At 36.0% G+C, this 21,324-nt stretch overlaps 1 protein-coding gene across 2 annotated transcripts in view; it reads left to right on the top strand.

Annotated features, from left to right (window-relative positions):
* LOC118501288 overlaps window positions 1-21,324 on the top strand; it is a 164,732-nt gene that overhangs the window by 99,648 nt on the left and 43,760 nt on the right. For both annotated transcript variants that reach the window (XM_036029030.1, XM_036029032.1), the window contains exons 4-6: window positions 2,684-2,893; window positions 8,945-9,072; window positions 13,180-13,374. In XM_036029030.1, coding sequence (XP_035884923.1) covers window positions 2,684-2,893; window positions 8,945-9,072; window positions 13,180-13,374 — 533 coding nt within the window. The remainder of the gene's footprint in view (window positions 1-2,683; window positions 2,894-8,944; window positions 9,073-13,179; window positions 13,375-21,324) is intronic.

Genomic DNA, 21,324 nt, shown 5'->3' with positions numbered 1-21,324 from the left:
TTACAAACAAATCTCTTGACTTAGCCATCAATTGCTTATTGATAAGCTTTTACAGCATTTGGTATTATATGCCATCTTTACTATTTACTTTAATTCTTAACAATTAAATATATCAAAGGACAAAGATAGAGTTGCATTTTCAAGTCATTCTATGGAATTCAGATTTTTATTTAAGTCAGATTGGTTTATCATCTGCTAACCTAAGGCAGTGAAGTTTTAATTGCTAGTGCCTCATAATCCCAAATAATCTTGGTTTAAAATTGGGTAATACCCAAATATAACTAAAAAGATGCTCTCCTCAAGACTTGGTGAGTTACACATGAAATCAGTGAGACATTTCTTGTGGCTGTGCCATTCTTAAATCTATTGGGTGGACATTGGTTAATATGATCATATAGGTTTCAAGTGTACATCTCTATGATAAATGATCTGTATATGGCATTGTGTGCCTACCACCCAAAGTCAAATCATCTTCTGACACCCTATATTTGGCCTTCACTCTTTACTATCTCCGTACTCCCTTCCCTCTGGTAACCATCATATTGTTGTCTGTGCCTATGAATTTCAGTTTTATATCCCACATATGAGTGAAATAATGTGGTTTTTAGCTTTTTTTGTCTGCCTTATTTTGCTTAGCATAATCTACCTGAGGTAGTCGAAGTCCATCCGTGTTTTTGCAAATGGCAGTATTTCATTTTTTCTTATGGCTGAGTAATATTCCATAGTATATATGCACAATATCTTCTTTATCCAATTACCTATTAAAGGTACCTGTCTTGTTGAGAATAGCCATTTTAACAGGTGTGTGTGGGGGGTATCTTGTTGTAGATTTAATTTGCATTTCCCTAATAATTTGCTAGTGAAGTTGAGCATCTGTTATATTTGTTGGCCATTCATATCTCTTCTTGGGAGAGGTGTCTGTTCAGGTCCTCTGCCCATTTTTTAATCCTATTGTTCATTTGGTGGTGCTTTGTATGAGTTCTTTATATATTTTGTAAATTAACTCCTTTGTCAGAGCTGTTGTTTGAAAATACTATCTCCCATCAGGTTAGTTGTTTTTGTGTTTTGTTGTTGGGTTCTTTTGCTGTACAGGAGTTTTTTTGGTTTGATGTAGTCACATTCATTTATTTTTGCCTTTACTTATCTTGCCTTTGGTGTCAAATTCATAAAATCTTCTCTAAAACTAAGATCCATAAATTCAGTATGTGTTTTCTTCTATGTAATTTATCATTTCAGATCTTACTTTAGGTTTCTGATCCAGTTTGAATTAGTTTTTGTACATGGGGACAAACTTGTAATCCAGTTTCATTCTTTTGCATGTGGGTTTCCAATTTTCCCAGCACCATTTATTGAAGAGACTTTCTTTTGTCTATTGTGTTTTTGGTTTCTTTGTCAAAAATTATTTGCCTATATACATGTGGCTTTATTTCTGGGCTCTTCATTGTTCTGTTGGTCTCTGTGTGTGTTTTCTGCCAATACCACACTGTTTCAATTATTGTAACTCTGTAGTATAATTCGAAGTCAGGTTGTGTTATACCTCTGGCATTGTTATTTTTTCTCAGTGTTGCTTTGGCTATTTGAAGACTTTTGTGGTTTCATACAAATCTTATGTTTTTTGTTCTATTTCTTTAAAAAACAACATTATGATCTTGATGGGGATTGCATTAAATCTGTATATTGCTTTGGGTGATATGGCCATTTTAATTATGTTGATTCTTCCAATCCATGAACACAAAAGATCTTTCCATTCATTGTGTCTTTTTTCAATCTCTTTGAATAATGCTTTGTAGTTTTCAGTATATAGGTGTTTCACATCCTTTGTTAAGTTTATTCCTAGGTATTTTTTTTTGTTGCAATTACAAAAAGATTTTTTTTTCATTTTCTCTTGAAATTTCATCGTTAGCATGTAGGAATGTAGTAGATTTTTATACATTGACTTTGTATTCTGTAACTTTACTGTATTTGTTTATTGCTTCTAATAGTATTTTTTTGGAGGAGTCTTTAGAGTTTTGAATACACAGAATCATATCATCTGCAAAAAGTGACACTTTTACTTCTTCGTTCTCAATATGGATGTCTTTTACTTTTTTCTCTTGCCTCATTGCTCTGGCTAGGACTTTTAGAACTATGTTGAGTGAGAGTGGTGAGAGTGAGACATGTTTAAGGAACTCAACACGGAGGTAGGAGTGCTATTTTGTGAGAACTTTTTATTTGGGCTTAGGATGGGATGGGGGTGTCCAAGTGGTCTTCTTGAGGTCTCTGGGTCAACTCTTCTCTGAGTACCTGAAGGCAGGGTTCTGGAAGAGCATCAAGCTAGGAGGAACTCCATTTTTCAGGACTGAAGAATCTGAGGTTGGTCAGAGGTTAAATATTTCAGTGGGCCTTGATTGTATGTGAGTGTGGGCTATAGTCAGGGTCAGATTGGAGTCCTATTTCCTTAGAGATGGTGCATAATAACTGTTTCTATTTTCTGAGACAAGGGCTGAGGAAAATAATTTGCCAGACTTTATATTTTTCTTAAGTCAATTTGAGTTTCTCTTTGTAAATTTTCAAAGGAAACTTACTACCTCTTTTTAATTTCATTCATGCCTTATATAATTATTTTGTTGTCAAAGAAAAAATTATATGACAGAACTTTGAAGGACCAGTGAAAAAATTCTTATACATTTATGTTTTCTAACAGAACGAGTTGGAGGAATTTTCTCAAACTGTATCAAGTGCTTTCCAGATTGATCAAGAGGATACATCAGAAAAGGGAGCCTCAGAAACAGAAAGCATGGTATTTAAACCTCAGGAAACTTCTGAAATTCAGCCAGCAGATGAATCGAGTAAACTTTTGGAAGATAAACAGCCCACACCTGATTCAAAAGCAGCCAAATGGGTGGCTTTAAAGGTAAACCACTATTTATGTTAAAGACAGAATTATGAGAGTTGAAGATATGCAGGTGTGAAGAAATGGTCCCGGCAAGAGCCAAGGAATATGGGGCAGTTCACCCTGAAAAAAAGGCCTCAGATGTGCAAATCGTCCATTTGGGAAAATGGAAAATCTGTTTTTGAAGGCTTTCAGTCTCAAACCTAATTGCAACTCTGGGGAGAAAAGACAGATTTTTAAGATGGGAAGGAACTTCAGGGCTTTCAGGAATTGACCAAGCCTTCCCCTTCCCATCTTGAGGGAATTGGGAACTGTAGCCCTGGGACCAGCACTGGGGTACTCTGTAACATTTATAACTTTACCCCTTTTAGGTTTACCCTAACCCCTGAGTGTTTTCCTATTGTGAGAATATTTCCCAGATTCATTTTATTTATGTATGATTTAAATAATTATTACCTTATTTGCATATAACCTTACTACTATTTACTTAGTCTGTTCTTTAATTTGAGTCAGTTTCTTTTGAACGTTTATTCAAAAATAGATACATTATTACTAGGGTTTATAAAAAAGCCACTTTTCCCTGAAACACAATATACTATCTTGATTATCACCAGGATCCTCTCTCTGACTGATTCACATGGATATCACTTCTTGGGTAAACAAAATTCTTGGTCAGTCCCTCTTTTTTTGGATTCTCTTTTCCCCACCAAATGACCATGTTTCTACTATGCTTCACCCAGGTCCATGGACCACCACCAGTTATTCAACTCTTGCCCAAAACTTCCAACTCTGAAACCTTGAATTTTTCTGTGTATTTCACATATAATCAGTCCCCAAAGCCTAAATTCCTCCTAAACATTATTGCTTATAATTTTTTCTTTTCCAGTTTCTCCCTTCCTAGTCTGGGTCCTGGTGACCTTATTTATGCCTGGATTAGTGCACTTGCCTCCTGGTTTTCCTTTATTTCTCAAGCCCTGCTTTCTTAGTTTCATCCTGTACGGCACTAGCACTTTGATCCTCTCGTAATAATAAATAATAAGGAAGACTGACAAGTAAGGGTTGGCCAGAGAAAATCTACTACTGCTGTCAGGGAGAGGGACTTACCCTGTGACTGGGGACCGACTCCATCGGCAGTCATGCTGCCTTTCTAAAGCATGAGCTTGGGGTGTGAAGTGAAGCCTGACAAAGCCAAGTAAACCCACTCTCTGCTGACTCCTCCAGGTGAATCCTGTGTATTAGGCTGACACCTTCTAGGTGTGAAAAACTCAGCATCTTTGAAAACTCTGACATCTTGAAAAAGTGTTAGACTGGTGGGCACAGGTAGTGTTATCTATTCTTCTACCTGAACGCTGGTACTTTGGAAATAAAATGTGGGCATGAGAGGCAAATGTTTAGCTACTAAATGTATCAAAAATGCAATGGATTTTCTGGACAGTAGTTTAACTACCATAGCCTGTCAGGAATTTAAATCCCTCATTAGAAAAGTCCCCAAATGTTAATTTGTTTGGCTTGTTTTAGCTGCTGTTGAATACAGGGTCCAGCACAAATAACGTCCCTTTTTATTAGAAAATGTTTTACTACAGAATCATAGGCATGCAGTTCTCTACCATAACAATAACACATTCAAGCACACCGTCTGACATTTTAGGTGAAATGTTCAAATTGCTGTCCATCTCGTGTGAGACATTCTTGTACCCTACCAACCACACTCAAGCAGGCATTACTTCTGCCATCCCCTGTATTATTAAGTTATGAAAAATGTTTTTTTAAAAAAGAGGCAGTCCTTTTTTAAGGTAACTAGACTTTATTGCATATTGACTATGTGCGAACCACTTTGCTAAGGTAATACTATCTAATTTTTTTCTAACAACAACCTTATTATTAGCCTCATTTTATTGTTGAAAAAACTGAACCATAAAGCACGTAAATAACCTGCCCAAGTACCAACATCTGTGGCAGGACTTGAGGCAGGACTTGAACTGCGGTGGTCTAATTCTGGAACTTTCACTCTTTACTACTTATCAGTGCTACCTGGTCATAACAATCGATGGGTGTCTTTAATTACAAGAACACACTCTCAGCAGCAAAAATGACTAGAGATGGAATGTTCCTCATGAGAGTAGGAGGAATGGTTTGATGAGAGAGGCTTGGAGAACGGATGAAGAGAGCTCTCAACTGAAAACAGAAGTGTTTCAAGTGGAGGAGAAGAGAATGTCTGATAAGACTTTATGGTTTATTGTTGTGGGCTATTGGGGGGCACAGCAGAAATGCCACAGAAAACAGCTTTGCAAGTGTTCCTGTGACTCATCCCACCAAGTCTTCACCAGGTACCCTGCATGTATTTATTTATGTTAACAACTGAAGAGCAGTTATTATTCATGAACTTTCCCATGTTTGGACATTTGAAGCAATAAAGTTAGTCTCTAGCATCTTTGTCACAGGAATGAGAAACAAGATACTCCAGCATGCCTGGCCAGATTAGTGGACTGGGACAAGAGGACCACTTTTTTTTTTAAAGGATCTTTTTTTTGACGTAGCACATAGCTAATAGAACTAGCACAGAGGTGTTATAGAGGAGCAATGCAGGACTTTTACTGCTCACATACATGCCATAAGGTCTCATTCAGCTAAAAAGTAGAAAATTCATCAATCTATACTTTACTGACCATCTCTACACTTACAAACTCATTAGTTTAATAGAGGTTATTAAGACTCTAGTCCAGGAGTATCAAACTCACTTTCACCAGGGGCCACATCAGCCTTGAAGTTTGTCTTAAAGGGCCGAATTAATTTCAGGACTGTATAGATGTAACTACTCCTTGACTGTTAAGGAGTTGAGATTACATTTGGCCCTTTGAAGGCAACTGCGAGGCTGATGTGGCTCCTGGTGAAAATGAGTTTGACACCCCTGCTGTAGTCTAAGTCATGACCAATGAAAAAGGAAATTAGGTAATTGAGACTCTGTGAAGAAATGACTGACACAAGAGCCCATGAGAGGATGGTTGAGCATTTTAGAAGGAAAAAAAGGTCAAAAACATATAGGAAGATTTAGATATAGATCTTGAGATTCTAAATGTTTAATAGATGTGGGGTGCTCTACAGCCTCCCAAATTCTTACAGAACAGTTAGGAGGGCTCTATTGCTCTATTTTAAAAATACATAAAAGATGAAAGAAGAAATACATACCCATAGATAAACATAGAAGTGGCATGTGGCTATAGCAATTATATCAAGAAGGCTAAGCTCCAGAAGGGGTGAGACCTGTGAATGATGCTGAAAATCAAAAAGTATTTTTCTATGTTAGTTTTGGTGCAAAGAGAGAAAAAAAGAAAGGATAACACTGTCATTTTGGATAAATAGTGCGATGACAACATATGACAGAGCTGCCTTAATTTATTTTTGGAAAAAGGATGAGGTTTTAAACAAACAGAAACATGACAAAAAGAAAAGGAAGCTGATAAACTTGTACTTTGCTTTTCTTAAATTTGACAAGGAGAATGATCTTTAGTTTAGAAAGCAGACAAAAGGAATTGATAAAAGAAACTTGAAGCCCAAGATTGTAAAGATTTTAAGAGCTAACTTAGCTACCTGAGCCTCCTGGCTTAGACAGATAGGTTTAAGACTGTTGAGCCCTTGTCAGCAGCGGCTTTCAGGAGCTGCTGCAGTGGGAGAGGTAGGTGCTAGATGCCTGGATACTGACAATGGCAAATCTGAGTTTTATCTTTTAAGGGTCAGGGTTTTGGTTTTTGTAATGAATGATTTATCTTAGATAAAATTCTAGAATGGCAGGAATCTAAACAACAAAACAAAAAAAAACCCTAGCAAAATATAACCAAAGACACTGAAATAGGGGATAGTCTGACAGTGGCCAGAGGGGAGAGAAGAGGGAATTTCAGGGGGGAATGGGTAGGGTTTACAGGAACAAATTTGGAGGACACATGGACAAAAACTAGGGATAGGGGGTAATGGGGGGGAAGAGGGGAGGGTTGGGTTGGGTGGGCTGGAATGGGAGTAGGGGGAAGAAAACTGTACTTGAACAATGATTAAAATAATAAAAAAAAAATAGAGCTCTAAAAAAAATTAAAAAATAAAAAATAAATAAATGCATCATTAAAAGAACTGTGTTTGAACCTTTATATATGGAAGCAGTAATCACTTGGAACCAGTGTGGTTTCCCTAAGGGACAAGTCATTGAAGACCAACCTTATTTCTTTTCCTAGAATTGCTAGACTGAGCATGAGAAAAGTGTTAGACTTGAAGTTAAAGACAATAGTATCATGGTGGACAGCCTGGTACACAAGAAAACTCAATATACATTAGTTGTTATCATCCTTTGGACTTGAACCATCCATTCATGAAAGCCTCCCAATGGCAGTTTTGGTAGACAAGACTGCAGTCAGGTTGAACTAGATGGATTTGTATTCAGTTATGCAAAGGATGCACACTTTCCCATGAAAGTTCCTGTGGACTGCCATATGGCTGTGTCCAACTCATCATTATTTCCTAATAAGTTGGATGAGAATGTGGAGAATTTACTGATTGGATTTGCAGGTAACATTCAAAATGTGACTTGGTTAGATTTGGTTAATCAGATCTCAGGTGAAATTTAATTGGAGTAAAAGATGTATGGTTCTGCTTTTGGGTCCACAAACTAAATGCATAGATATGGGATGATATGACTTAGAACAAACATGAAAAAGACTTCAGGGTTTTAGGCTATGATTTAGTTATAGGAAAAAATGCAATCATAGTTTGCATTGATTGACAAATACCATAAAAGATCTTTTTTTTCCTTTTTGATCTGATCACATAACATCTTAAATACTGCATTGAGGTATGGGTATCCAACCCCAGGGGAATCCCAGGGGAAACTGACAAAATGGAGACTGGAAGAGAACATTCAAGATGACAAAGCACAGTTTTTCAAGACTATGTCATGTAAAGCAGAGTTGAAGGCACTGGGGATGTTTAGCTGGGGGATGGGAGTGGTGCATGCAGGTCCAGGGGAGTCAACTGCATTCAAGTATCTGACTGTCTGTCAAAAGGAAGAGAGTTAGATTGTGAGGTTTGAATTGAGACTAGCGAATGAAAGTTGTTAGGTTCTGTAATAAGCAAAACTTCCAACAATTGGAAGAGTTTCAAAAGAGTTCTCAATCCTTTGTTCCTGATCATGTTCAAGCCAGAATGAATAACCATTTGGTGGAGAAACTGTAGAAGAAATTTAAACATTAACTGGATGGTGAGATGGAATCATCTGTACTCTGAGCTTTCCTCATTTGTCATCACTTTCTTGCTCAAGAAATTGCAACAGTTCTCTTCTCATGACTGCCCTGAGCCCCAACTGGCTACCTCGTTTATGAAAACCTCTTTTTTCCTGGTCTCCTTCCACACTTATTTAGCCACATCTCCCTGCTTTCTTCAAGAAAAGCCACCCTGCTTTCTTTCTTAAATCTAATCTGAAAAAAATACAGAGTAACCCACAAAGAAAAATATTATTAGATGAACTACTACCATGAATTCTACAAATTTTTTAGGAAATCTAGGAAAACAATACTAATACCTATAACGATTAAAAGGCTATTATTTAAGTGATAGATATGCATTTGTTTTTTTCAAGCAGTAGAAATAGAAAAGAGTACAATTGTAAGGAAGTACAAATTGATTAACATTGCTCAAAATAAGTATGTAAAGCATTAAAGTCCATGTTGGCTTGTACTTGCAGCCACCAGCCATGCCAAGCTTTAAAAGACTAAGCATAAGTCCTAGTAAAAATGTCAATCAAGAAAAGTAGGTCTATGGAGGGAAAAAAAAAATCACACTTTTTTTAATAGTTTTAAGGCAATAAAATATTATAACTAAATATGGTACTAATATTTTTATTGCTGTGAAGGTATATATGTAAGCATTTGGAAAGGAAGTCGTAAGAATATATCAACTCAACTTTAAGATTTACATTTTGTTATAAAATATGCATAGAAATTAGTAGTTTAAGCAATGAGATGGGCCATTAAATATGAAAGATCTAATTCTCATTTATAACTTTTTAACAGCATACTTTTATATTTTTTAAAGGTGAAATCATCTGAATTGTTGCAAATCAGAGGAAAAGAAGTTAAGCGAACACGAAAAAGTAAATTAAGAATTCCACTACAAAAAAAGTCTGCAAAACCCCGGCACGATCAAAAACGATTAAAACAAAAGTAACTTAAGTTTACAAATTTTACTGTCTGAAGACAAATTATTTAGTAGCATCGATACCTTAAAATGCATTTTTAAATGGGACGTTTTTGAAATGTATATATGAGATTTAAATTAAACCTCCTCCCAGAAGGGTTGGTGGCAGATAGCATAGTTAGGACATGTATGCTGTACTCCACACTTTTATTTCTATTTCTGATCAAGGTACTTGGTCTAATGACATAACAATAGCTAGAATAAAAATAGCTGTTTGTGAGACTAAAGAAATAAATGTTAATAGGTTAGATTTGATTTCTTTCAATCTATGTAATGCCTAATTTAGGTTAACTGCTTGTTATACTGGTTAATTTTGTTTTTATAAAATAAAGTAAAGTAAAAGACAACCCAACGCGTATTTCCATAGGCCAATTAAATTGGTTATTTGGATAGCTTTTTTATTCTCTACTATTATTTCATGCTTTATTCCCTCCACCACATTTGCAATGGACTTTCTTGTTATACCAAGAGGTAACCACAATTTTGAATAATAGTGTGTAAATGCAATTTAGATTTATGGGTTTATCTTTTGCTGTTCATCTTGTTGAAACAGATTTTCTCCTTATTTCACCACTGGATTTTTATGGGTTGGTTTATTCTAGATTCTTCTTCATTTAACTGTTTATGGGGGCTTAAAGAAGCTTTAATTATTAGCTTTTGTTGTGGCTTAGGGCACTGAAAGGTGTGCTGGACATGGAAGACAACCTTTTTATGGCTAGCCTAAACTTTGTAAATGGATATTACTCACAATTTAGTAGCTGAAAATGGACTCACGGGAAAAGAATTCCAAAGTTTATGAAAGAGTCAAATTGGCATTTAAGTGACCCTGTACATGCCATTGCTTATCTGCATTGCTTTAAGCTCATTTAGTTAGCAAGATTATGTATTAAAACAAATAGTGACAGCAGACAACAAGTATTTTACCTTCAATAAATAGTTACTGTCAGATTATCAATGAAGCAGAAACTTCTTGATTTTTTTCCCCTAAAAAACCTTGCATTTAATGCATTAAGCAAAGTAGCATGGCCACACACAGAGTCAGAGTCTTTTCTTTTTTATGTCTTAGTGTTTCAAAGAATGACAAATAGTCCTGTTTAAGGAGAGCATGCTGTAAAAACACACAGCCTTTCTTGAGCATGCCAAAAATATTTGTAGATCTTTTTGATATACATAGTACTGTGTTAATTCATTAAAACTGAAACCAAAAATTTCTCTTAGAGAGAAATAAGAATGAGAAATAAGAATGCAGAGGAATATGATATTAAAAATTATGTAATAAAATAGAGTTTTGGAAAAATGTTTCTGAACATCTTTTATTCCTTGCCCTATTTTCTTAATCATTTTTAACCTAACTTTTCTCACCTGTAGCTCCTAAATTAATATGTTTTCTTGGGAATTTAGCCCCCTTTGGAAAATATAGTGTTTAGCTCCATAACCAAGGGATATTCACTTACAAATCTATGTTATTACAATATAATGGCAAAGAAGGAATTAAGATTGGTTGTGTGGCTTTGTTAAGGAAAAAAATATGTAATGTAATCTCAAGTGCACTCCACTAGCCAGGACTTGCCCCAGACAGAATGATGATGGAGATGAGCTTGACATCAGAGCTCACCTTTTTCTCCCTTCTTTTTTTCCAGTTCTTTCTTAGGATCTCTACTTCTTGGACACCCATTTTAACTCCTCCAGTTAGGTCTCTTCATCTCAGACATTTCTAAATGCTTTAGGTTTTCCTCTCTTTACCCTCCTGCACTCGAACAGGTACAGGTTTAATGTTCTGTTCTTTTTGGGCCTTGTGCTGTTTTAGAAATGGCACAGAGTGCTCTGTCAGTGATTCAGTAATGCCTAGCAACAGGCATTGTGCAGTGCAGGGAAAGTTAATAACTATAGCAATACAAATAAAACAAGCATTGTCATTGATTCTTACAAAGGCGAGAGTTAGGGATTTTTATTTCATTTTTGCAGATCTTCAGAGAAGTTAGTGATACAGTTTGCAAGTGTTAGAGCTGAGATTCTGATCCAGGCCCTGCCAGCTCCAAAGACTGTATTCTTCATGTTATGACACTATGCAGATGTGTAAAGCAGTTAGTGTGCAGATCTGCATTAACCTATTAGATAAATGGTCAGAATGGGTGGCACAAAAATAGGGCAGTGTATGAAAAGATATATTTGTAAAACAGGAAAATAATTAAATGTTGCAGAAAAATTTGTCTTGATGTTGTTAAAGGATGTTTAGACATGGGCAAAAGGAGAAGCAGCATTCTATCCATCACTGAAAGAACTGGAAGGCCTTACTGATCCTGGGAATTGTCCTGGAGATGGATAATAATAGTGAACATCTGCCCTGTGAGAGACGCTGTTTTAAATACATTCACTCCTTTCTTCTTTAAAGTAATTTTATCCAGCGTGTGCTAATGTTGTTATTCCAAATTTACTGAAATGTAAAGTAATTGATTTGCTTATGACCATGGGATAATTGTAAACAGGATTTGAGCAAAGGCAGTCTGACTCCACTGCACTCTACACTCTTAACCACTGGATTAGAAGTGGGGCCAGACGTCAAGGGCCTTGAAATTTAGAGAAGAAGTTAGATGAATGAAGCAAGTGACAAAGAACCATCACGCTGAGTAAAGGAGTATTCAGAGATCAATGTGATAGAATTTTGCAGGAGATATTGGAGAGGGGAAGAGACAGAGGGCGCAGTGCTCAATCTGACTGGCATTGGACTGTTGCTAGTGCAGGGTGTGAGGTGTTGAGGACCCAGACTGTGTTGGAAGTGCGGAGGGAAAAGGAGCACACCTGAGCAACACTGTGCAGGGAGGAAGCTGTTTTTCATCAGATATGCAGGTGAAGGAAAGAGGAGTCAAAGGTGGCTCCAGTGTTTTATATCTTGAAGATGAGGAATCTGGGTGAGATAGTGACATTGGAGACAGGATTTGGGAGCTCTCAGCACAGAGGAAATAGCTTGAGACACTGATACTGATGTTTTCAATGCAGAAAGAAAAGTTCAGCTTTGGAAGCCATACCCAGTTTAGGAAATGGAGAAAGAAGAGCCAGTCAAATTATGTTTAATTTGAGAGGTGGATGTAGAGCTGAGATAGTATAGGCTTAAAAAAAGCTCATGGAGGGAGGAGGAGCAATTCAACAAGGATCGCCAATACTATCAGCTGTAGCTTCATAGAAAACACAATATAAATATATAGTTTATTTGATTTGATGAAAAGGTCATCACTTGGTTAATGTAATAGTATAACTTAAGTAGGGAGATGGGGATGGAGTGGTATTGGATAAAGGCCGTTTGAGGGGCCTGAGGGGCCATTAACAGGCAATACTGGGAAAAAAATTGGCTTATGGTCAGCAGCATCATGTTTAGATCCTAGTGGCCACTCAGTAATTTTGTGGCTTATCCAAAATAAGCCTGTTCCAATGTAAGGATAATAATACCTCCCATATAGGCTCATTGTAGAGAGGATTGTGTGTAAGTCACATAGCAGAGAGTCTGGCACATAGTAGGTGTTTCAAAAAATATTTGTTCATTAGATAGAATGTGACAGGATTAAGAAGTCATTCTTCATGCCTTCTCTGTTTTGGAAAGGCAGGAGAGGCAAATTTTTGCGTTGTGGGAAGAAGGTGCCACATGAACTTAGATCCAGGGTTCCATTGATGCTAGTTAATGGGTAATGTACTTCTTTAGAGCTTTAGCATTTGGGCAGAGTTGCAAAGCAGTAATGCATGGTGGCTGGATATGGTATCACCAGCTGAGTTAAGAATTCAAGAAAGAAGAGGTTTGGGGTGGGATGATAATGAGTTTGCTTTAGATCTGTTGATTCTGAGGTATCTGTAAGACACAGATTGATTATCTTCAGCAGGCAGTTTAATACATGACTTCGAAGATCTGGTCAATGACCTGCAACTGTGATAGCAAATTTGTTATAAATCATTACTATAGTTTTAAATTTCACCTCCTGCATGAAGGCATCCTTTTCAAAGCCTGAACTAAACTGTCAGTGTAAATGTATTTTATGTCAGGAAAATCGCACAATGATAAAAGAAGCCCTCTTTCCTTGTTGCAGAGTTCTACAAGACCACTCCATTCCTACCTTTCATGGTCTGTGCACAACTGTCCCAGCCTGGATGCTTCCCACCAACTTGTACCTGGCTTCTCGGGCATATCATACAGCCGACAAGAAAGGCCATGATACTCTACTCAGAGTATTTGGAAAGTCCTTGTTAGATGATCGCTTGACAGACGAAGAGCAAAGAGATAGGTAAGAGTTCCATTGGTACTTTTGTTTTGAACTAGATTTAAGCTGGCAAAGAAGTTCTGCCTTTGAGGTTTAGATTTGAAGACTTGGTTATGCTCTTGGACCCTACCAAGAGGAGCAGTTTTCATTCTTTTCCATTTTTTCCCAGTACACACGGTCTAGTCAGTATCTTCATTTCCTGCCATCGTCACCATGAACCATGCCCTATCATAAGGTAACTTTGGTTTACTGGTTTATGGTTCCCAAAGAGAGTGTCACATACCTAGTCTCATTTGTTCTACACAACAACTCGGGAGTACAGATGTGAAAATTGAGGCTCATAAAAATCAAATAACTTCACCAGGCTTGCACAACTAAGAAAGTCCCAGATTTGGGACTTGAAGCCTGTCTTAGATTTCAATGTCTTGGGCACTCCTGAGTCCAGAGGTCATGTACACAGGTTGTCGTCTCTGCTGTTTCTTCCATTTCTCCTTGTGTCCCACTTTCTCTTGAATCTGAGTATTCTTTAGTGAAGAGTATAAAAAAGGAGAAAAGGGAAGGGAGTCAACATTTATTTGGCAGTAATTATACTTCTGCTGTGCTGTGTACTTTGCATTTTTCCTACTCACATTTCAGCTATAAAGACAAAGTCGTAATTTCCAATTTATTCATCAGCAAGCTTGGGCTCCATAATATCAGGATATTTGCCCAAGTTATTATCTCTGATTAATGATTAAAATCCAGATGTGTCTAACTTAGTTTTTCTCAAATTTTTTTCATTATCACCCCCTTAAGGAGCTTTTCTAGACTTCCCCCCCAATTGTCCTCCCTTATTAAATTTTAATGCCCCAGATATACTGTACATCTGTTTATGGCCCTGTGTAGCTGTGCGCTGTGCATAAAAACAGTGATCTTCTATCATCACACCCTCCCCACAGTGTACCAATTTGCACCCCTTTGGGAGTGCTGTCACCTGCCCATGGAGAGTGCAGGCTCCAAAGTCTCTTGCCTTTTAAAAGACATGCTAGGAATCCTGAGAAATCATCTCCTACACATTTTAAGAATATTAAAATATATTAAATATTAACAAGTTTAGATATAAATGGTTTTGGTATTATATTTTAACAATTTTAGATCTATAGAATAATATTCTAAAAGATCACTTTCAGTTATACTAGCACAAAATTATTAGTAACTTACCCACTCTTTCCACAGTATATGAGTCTGCATTCTTAAATCTGACTTTTAGTAAAAATTGTGACACTTTACTGCCCTCTTTCGTGGTTTATACAGTCCTCTGGTTTTCCTCTTTAGTAATCACAATCAGGTTCGATTTGAGTCCCTGAAGGTCATTCTCATGTTTATTTTATATTTAGGCAAAGATATTTTTTAATGATTTGTTATTTGTAACTTTATACATCTAAGTTTTTTAGTTTTCATTTATCAAGTCAGTGGTTTTCTAAATTTTTGAAAATAATTATATGCAAAGAATTTTGGAAATTTCAAAACTGCTCCAATGTCTTTGGCAGAAAATAGCAGTTTTGTTGTGGTGCTCTTTGGAATGCCTATTGAAAGCCTAAAGCTGAGTGTGGAAAAAAGACATAAACTTAATCTAGTAGTCATGAAACTACTGCTTGGAGGCATTTCCATTGTTAATTTGCATGCGAGTGGTAATTTTGAGGAGTTACAGCTTCTGTTAGTTAAGCAAAGTGTTAAAAATACTGGTTTCTTTCTAATTCTAAAATTATTTTCTTCAAGTAGGTCTCACTTTCTTTTTTCAAGAGAGTCAATAAATGTTCTATTTGATGATGATAATTTAATTCTTGGCAATTTGTTCCTAAGCACCAAATAAGAAGTTCATTTCAGTACCGAATATCTAATTCTCCAGCATCCATCTCTTGAGGTTTACCTTGCTAAACATAGCTTAACCTTTTCAAAATATAGCTATCTGATGAGCCTACAAGTTTGGAGAAATGTATACTTTTTTTCTGCACTAATAAGTGTTCTCAAGAAAGGTAGTTGTAAACAGGAAATGAATACCCTTTTGCTTGGTGGCTTTCTGGGGCTTCTGTACAATAAACTTAACTACGAAGAGTAATTAATAATACTTGTGTTGCATACTTTCAATGCTTGCCTAGTTCTGCATATAGTGATTACGTGTGGCAAACACCATGGATATTTTAATGAAATAGCATGGGAACATACTTAAGTTTATTTAAAATAGCATTGTATTGTTGAAACTTTAGTTTATTTTGCTAAGCAGCAATTTTGATGAGAACTATAAAAATGTTCTATATTGTTCATATTCTTGCTTTTAAAATGTCTATTTTCTAAAGAGCACTTTATAAACATTTAGTTAGAATCCTTGGCATGGAATTTTAGATTTTGGGTTTTAAAATAAGGGAAATCACTAAAAATATTTAAACACCTAGATAGTGTTACTCATTGGTGAACAGCCTTTTGAACATCCATCTTGTATGTGCATGTGCTTAAGCCATGTGTGGCAATTCTGTAGAGCAGCAGTCCCCAACCTTTTTGGCACCAGGGACCGGTTTCATGGAAGACTGTTTTTCTACCTGGGCGGGGAGGTTGCGGGGATAGACAGGAAGTGGAACAGGCTGGAACAGGCTGTAATGCAAGCAAAGCTTTGTTGGCTCATATTTTTATCTCAAATTTTATGGCTTTCTTTTAAAAAATTAAATCTCCAATCCATCTATTATTAATTTGATAAGAAGAATAAGCATTAGTGTTTTCCAAAATAACTAGCCAATTGTATAATATTATTTATTCAATAAATACACTTTTTCTCATTAGTTTGAAATGCCAGCTTTGCACACTTTAAATTCCAGTGTGTTACTGAGTCTATTTATAGACTTATGTTCCATGTCACTGACTTGTCTGTGTAAAATTGCCTCTGTATTTTGTTGGTCCACCATTAATAGAGTTAGCAAAAAAGCCATCCTACAAAAACTAGCTGACTTTCTTAAATCAGGTACCCCTTGTAGGTAGCTTTTGGGTGGTAAGCAGTGCTTAGGCTATAGATCACCAGATCTAACCTTCAACTCGGCTTCAGATTACTAGGGAAATTCTGAGTCACATTAAAAAAAAATGTGGACAGACTGTTAGTTCTATACATTAAAACAACAGCAACTACCACAATATTGGAAAACTAAAGTTTAAGTGTCAGAATTCAGTGTTTAATTTCATTTAATATTTTGCTACAAAAGAATAAAAACAACATTTTAGCAAATATGAAAAATATGCAAGAAAATGCAAAGAAGAAAAAGTTACTCAAAGTCTTACTATCCAGACATAATACTATTTATATTCTTAAATATATGATTCCAAACTTTCTATATGCAAATAAATTGTATTAATTTGCGATAATGCTATGTACATGTTTTGTAACCTGATTTAAAATTGTTTCTGGGTGTTCGTTCTTTTAAGTTATATTTTATTGATTATGCTATTACAGTTGTCCTAATTTTCCTCCCTTTGCCCTCCTCCACCCAGAACCCCCCACTCCCTCAGGCAATCCCCACACCATTGTTCATGTCCATGGGTCATGTGCATAAGTTCTTTGGCTACTCTGTTTCCTGTACCATACTTTATCCCCATGGCTATTCTCTAATTACCTATCTGTACTTCTTAATCCTCTCCCCTCTTCACTCATTCCCTCACACCCCCCTCCAGTCTGGCACCCATCAAAATGCTCTCTGTATCCATGATTCTGATTTTTAAATTTATTATTTTGTGATTATATTTCCATGTCAAGAAATACAGATCTGAATAGTTACTTAAATCAATCAGCAAATATTTTTTGTGTACTTCCTTTGTGTCAGGCATAGAGTTATGTACTAGGGGAGCATTTGCAAACAAGAGAAACATAATCTCTGCCCTCAGACAACTCGGAGACAAGCAGTGAAGAAAGGTAGTGAATTAATTCTTGTAAATGTCACAGTTAATATGCAGGTGTGCAGGGTGCTGTGGAAACATGGAAGAAGAGCCCTTCACTATCTTAGGAGGTTTGAGGAAATGATACTTAAATTGAAACCTGAAAAATGAATAGAAGATAACTAGGAGGAGGGGAAATAATATATTTTAGGTCCTTGCTACTCAAAAGTATAGTTCATAGTCTAGCAGCACCAATATCACCTGGAAACTTGTTAGAAATGCAAACGATTCTTATGTACCTTGGAATTTGAGAGTCCCTGTTGTGGACAATTGGAACTCATCTGAAAATTGGAAGGAAGTCCAGCATCAGAAGCAACAGGAGCAGCAGTAGTGCAACTGAGGCTGTAGAGGAGGCAAGAGTCAGGTTATGTATGATTTTTTCGATGTCCTGTATGTGTACATTAGGGCATGTGTGTGTGAGGGCTGGGGGTGGCGAGATTCTTATTCTCAGTATACTAGGAAGGTATTGATAGTGGGGTGTTTTGTTTTGTTTTGTTTTGTGGAAGAATAACATGGTCAAATTTGCTTTAAGATAGCACTCTCCTCATCTTGACAGTAGCATTTGGTACAGTTGCATTTGCTCTTCTTACAACACTTTTATTCCTTGACCTTCAATGCCACAATTCTCTCTTGCTTCTCTTCCTGCCTCCTTGGCTATACCTTCTCAAGTCTCCCTTGCTGGTATCTCATCTCTTGATTTCAAAGCATTGGAATGCTCAGGCTTATCCTGAGACCTCTCTTCTCCCCTCTCTACACTCTCAAAGTGATCTTACTCAGGACCATGGCCTTAAATACCATCTATATGCTGATGATTATCATTTATAAAGATAAACATATAAGGATGTTTCTCATCCTTGTAATAACAAAAACTGGAAACAACTCAGTGTTTATCAGTGGAAGACTTTTTATGGTGCACCCAGTGATGGGATGGACTGCAATATGATGAAGAATGAGGTAGAGCTCTGTGTGCTGACAGGAGGTAGAACTAAATATATAAGTTGATATGTGATTATAGAAACAATTTTGTGTCAAAGGAAATTAAGGAAACTTAATTGTGGCCTTGTTTTTATTGTAGATTGTACACTAAATTCATAAAAAGTGAAACTGTACTTTGTCTAATTTTTGCTTTATTTGTATGGTATATGTTTTTCTTTTTATTTATTTATTTATTTGATATTGTTGTGATTTTTATTCAAGTTGGTATCCTGATTAGAATAAGAGCAGTAAGAAAATTATGTGTTACAAACATTGCATCAATACTACATCATTATGATAAGGCTTTACATTGATTGTATATAGAGAAAAAATAACATTGGAATTAAAGCAATCACATGTGCAAACCAGTACAACACTGACACAGAATTTAATAGAAGGCTCTTTTGGTTAGATGATGGTTTATATTGCTGTATGCAGGTCAGTCACTGCTTTGAAGGATAAGCTTTGAATAGCTTCTTTCATTAAAAAAAAATTCTTCCCACTGACCCATGGTAGCTAGATGAAGCCTTCGGTAATTTCCACTCATGTCACTTGCAATCACTGTGCCAGAGAATTCTGATACATCTGGCTGAACACCTGTTTTATTTATACAAGATCAGTCTCACTTTGAGTGACCACGATCCTGACCAAGAGCATGTATGGCAAGCATTTAATCAAAGATGTCCAATCGGAGTTAAGTGGAAATGTGGAAGAACTGGTCCTTGCCCTATTCATGCCAACTACATATTGTGCTGCCTGGAATTTACTGAATGCAGCAAAGGGAACAGGAACTCAGGAACCTGTATTGATTAAAATTCTGTGCATAAGAACTTATCAGGAAATCCAAGAAATTGTCAGATGATGTCAGTCAGAATTTGGAAGAGACCTTACAGGGATATTAGCTCAGATACATCCTTTTATTTGTAAGCTTTCTTACTCGTGTCCCTTATAGAGTGCATAGATTTGAATATTTTTTAAGCCAATAAGAATATTTTAAAACAATAGGTTGAACCACTCCTTATTAATTTATTGTCATATCAGACATGCTTGGTATTGTTTTTGTCATCATTTTGTATTTTCTTTGTCTTTTTTTGCTTTCCTATTTCCTATAATGTCGTATTTATTCACATTGTCTATTGTTTTTTATGTTTTTATTATTATCTGATATCTAATATTTTAAGATAAAAATCTGAAGCCAGCCTGTTTTACTTGCATATAATTTGTTTCTTTTTCACTCTTAGTTGCTTACAGGGGTTAAAATTTTGCTTCAAATTAAATAATATCACTAGCATATGTTTGAGAGTGTATTGCTTTTAATTAATATTTCTTGGCACACAGAAAGCCGTTTGGATATGCAAATACAGCTCTTCAGTGTAGGATGTTTTCTGTTTTATTTTGAATAGTATTTCCAATCTACTTGGTGTATTTCTTCAGGAATATCAATTAGCCACATATTGGATCTTCATTATCTTTCCTCTATAGTTATTATCTCTCAAATCTTTGTTCCATTTTCTGAGTTGTAAATTTTTAAATATTCCTTCTAACTACCATTTTAATACTGCTATGGCATTTTTCTATTTTTTTCTTAATTCTTCAACCTCTTAAGAAAACTAAGTCTTTTGTCTTATTTGAACTTCTGTTTCATTTGAACTTTGTTACCTGTTTTGTGAAAGTATAAAAAATTTCATTGAAAAAACAAACCAACCCTTTCTTTTTAATTTCTATAATATAATACATCTTTTCAAAAGAATGTTTTTCATATAACTTTTTGAATGATATATTTCTTTCTTATACTTTGCAGACTCTGCATGGACCTCATGTTTATTTTTTGTGTACTCACATTTTAATGAAGTTAGGGCATTTCTGGCTGCCCAAAGTTAATATTGGACAGATTTATATGGCATTTGTTGTCTGTTCATATTAGAGGCATTAGAATACTACTTTTCAACCTTAAGTAGGAGAAGCAGAAGATGCAGATTTATATTACTAATTTAGTTACTCAGAATACTGGAAGGTGTTGGGAGTAGGGTGGGGCAAGATCTAAAAATTTTGCCTCTACAGTTTTTTTCCAGAATGTATGTATGTATGTATGTATTTATTATTTTTAAATATATTTTATTGATTATGCTATTATAGTTGTCCCACTTTCCCCCCTTAGTTCATGTCCATGAGTTGTACATACAAGTTCTTTGGCTTCTCCATTTCCCATACTATTCTTAACCTCCCCCTGTCTATTTTGTACCTACCATTTATGCTTCTTATTGCCTGTACCTTTTCCCCCATTCTCCTCCCTCCCACTCCCCACTGATAACCCTCCATGTGATCTCCATTTCTGTGATTCTGTTCCTGTTCTAGTTATTTGCTTAGTTTGTTTTTGTTTTTGTTTCTTAGGTTCAGTTGTTGATAGTTATGAGTTTATTGTCATTTTACTGTTCATAGTTTTGATCTTCTTTTTCTTCAATAAGTCCCTTTAACATTTCATGTAATAAGGGCTTGGTGATGATAAACTCCTTTAACTTGACCTCATCTGGGAAGCACTTTATCTGCCCTTCTATTATAAATGAAAGCTTTACTGGATAGAGCAATCTTGGATGTAGGTCCTTGCCTTTCATGACTTTGAATACTTCTTTCCAGCCCCTTCTTGCCTGTGAGGTTTCTTTTGAGAAATCAGCTGACAGTCTTATGGGAACTCCTTTGTAGGTAACTGTCTCCTTTCCTCCTGCTGCTTTTAAGATTCTCTCCTTATCTTTAATCTTGGCTAATGTAATTATGATGTGTCTTGGTGTGTGCTTCCTTGGGTCCAACTTCTTGGGACTCTCTGAGCTTCCTGGACTTCCTGGAAGTAGCCATTTCCTTGGCCACATTGGCGAAGTTCTCCTTCATTATATTTTCAAATAAGTTTTCAATTTCTTGCTCTTATTCTTCTCCTCTGGCACCCCTGTGATTCGGATGTTGGAACATTTAAAGTTGTCCCAGAGGTTCCTAAGTTTCTCCTCATTTTTTAAAATTCTTGTTTCTTCATTCTGTTCTGGTTGAATCATTATT

The sequence above is a fragment of the Phyllostomus discolor genome, chromosome 1 (genome assembly GCF_004126475.2).
Source record: "Phyllostomus discolor isolate MPI-MPIP mPhyDis1 chromosome 1, mPhyDis1.pri.v3, whole genome shotgun sequence".
NCBI lineage: Eukaryota > Metazoa > Chordata > Mammalia > Chiroptera > Phyllostomidae > Phyllostomus > Phyllostomus discolor.
Note: the sequence above shows the minus strand (reverse complement) of the source record. Positions and strands in the feature narration are given on the sequence as shown.